Source organism: Austrofundulus limnaeus, unplaced genomic scaffold, assembly GCF_001266775.1.
Source record: "Austrofundulus limnaeus strain Quisiro unplaced genomic scaffold, Austrofundulus_limnaeus-1.0 Scaffold422, whole genome shotgun sequence".
Classification (NCBI taxonomy): domain Eukaryota; kingdom Metazoa; phylum Chordata; class Actinopteri; order Cyprinodontiformes; family Rivulidae; genus Austrofundulus; species Austrofundulus limnaeus.
The window spans coordinates 362,512-363,458 of record NW_013952824.1 but is presented as its reverse complement, the minus strand read 5'-3'; the positions used below and the strand labels follow the sequence as shown (position 1 = coordinate 363,458).

Sequence of the window (947 nt, the reverse complement as noted above, 5' to 3'; positions counted from 1 at the left end):
GACCTACTAAAATTCATAAATTATATGACACTCATGACCTAACAAACATTGTTAATTATGTGATACACTGGCCTGCCATACAACTTCAATTATAGGTCACAACAACCTGAAATATATTTTAAATTATAAGATGTAACAGCCTGCCTTACTACTTTAAATATATGTATGATACAATGGCAAGTTATGAACATTTTTATTAATTTCAATATTTTTTATATTTTGTTTAGTTAAACCATTTTTTTTTAGCTTTGAACAAACTTGTTTTTGCTCCACACAGGCCTAAAAAGACAACATGATGGGTGAAGAAAACAACAAGGAGAAAGTAATGCTGTAAACTGAAAAAAATGTCCATCTAACAAAGTTTTAAAATCTTATATCAGCCAAAAAGTCTTTTTCATCTTGTTTTGAGACTGATTTATTAAACAAGATTGTGTAAGAACGATAATCTTGTTTTCAGAATGTGTAAGATTATTTGTCTTGTTAGTCTGAAAATTTGACTCAAATTAAGTAAAAAATGTCTGCCAATGGAGTAAGAAAATTTTACTTGGTAAGATTCTTGAAATACTTGATTTGACTAAATTTTTTTCTTATTTGAAGATATAAGAGTTTAAAACTTGGTTAGATGGACGGTTTTTGCAGTGTATGTTTTGGACTTTTTTTTTTTACAGCAACACAAACATCGGTCCGACCTCATGGAAAACAGTGACGGTGTGACTCAGTGACGTCAGCCCCGCCCGTCAGAACCAGGCGTTCCTCACCTGAAGTGTCCCGTGTTGGTGTTGTAGTCGTCGTTGATGTTCGTTATGACTTTGGTGAACCGGATGACGCTGGATTTCTCTGGGAAATCTGGGGTTCCTCGAGCCACGCTGAAGGCCACCTGCTGCTGAGCTCCAACGATCCTGCAGACACACGAGAAAATAAATAAATAAATAAATAAATAAATAAAT

At 34.0% G+C, this 947-nt stretch overlaps 1 protein-coding gene across 1 annotated transcript in view; it reads right to left on the bottom strand.

The window, feature by feature from the left end:
* Positions 1-947, bottom strand: part of c1qc (complement component 1, q subcomponent, C chain) — a 7,734-nt gene that overhangs the window by 1,771 nt on the left and 5,016 nt on the right. Inside the window, exon 5 of the mRNA XM_014024411.1 lies at positions 759-899. Coding sequence (XP_013879865.1) covers positions 759-899 — 141 coding nt within the window. The remainder of the gene's footprint in view (positions 1-758; positions 900-947) is intronic.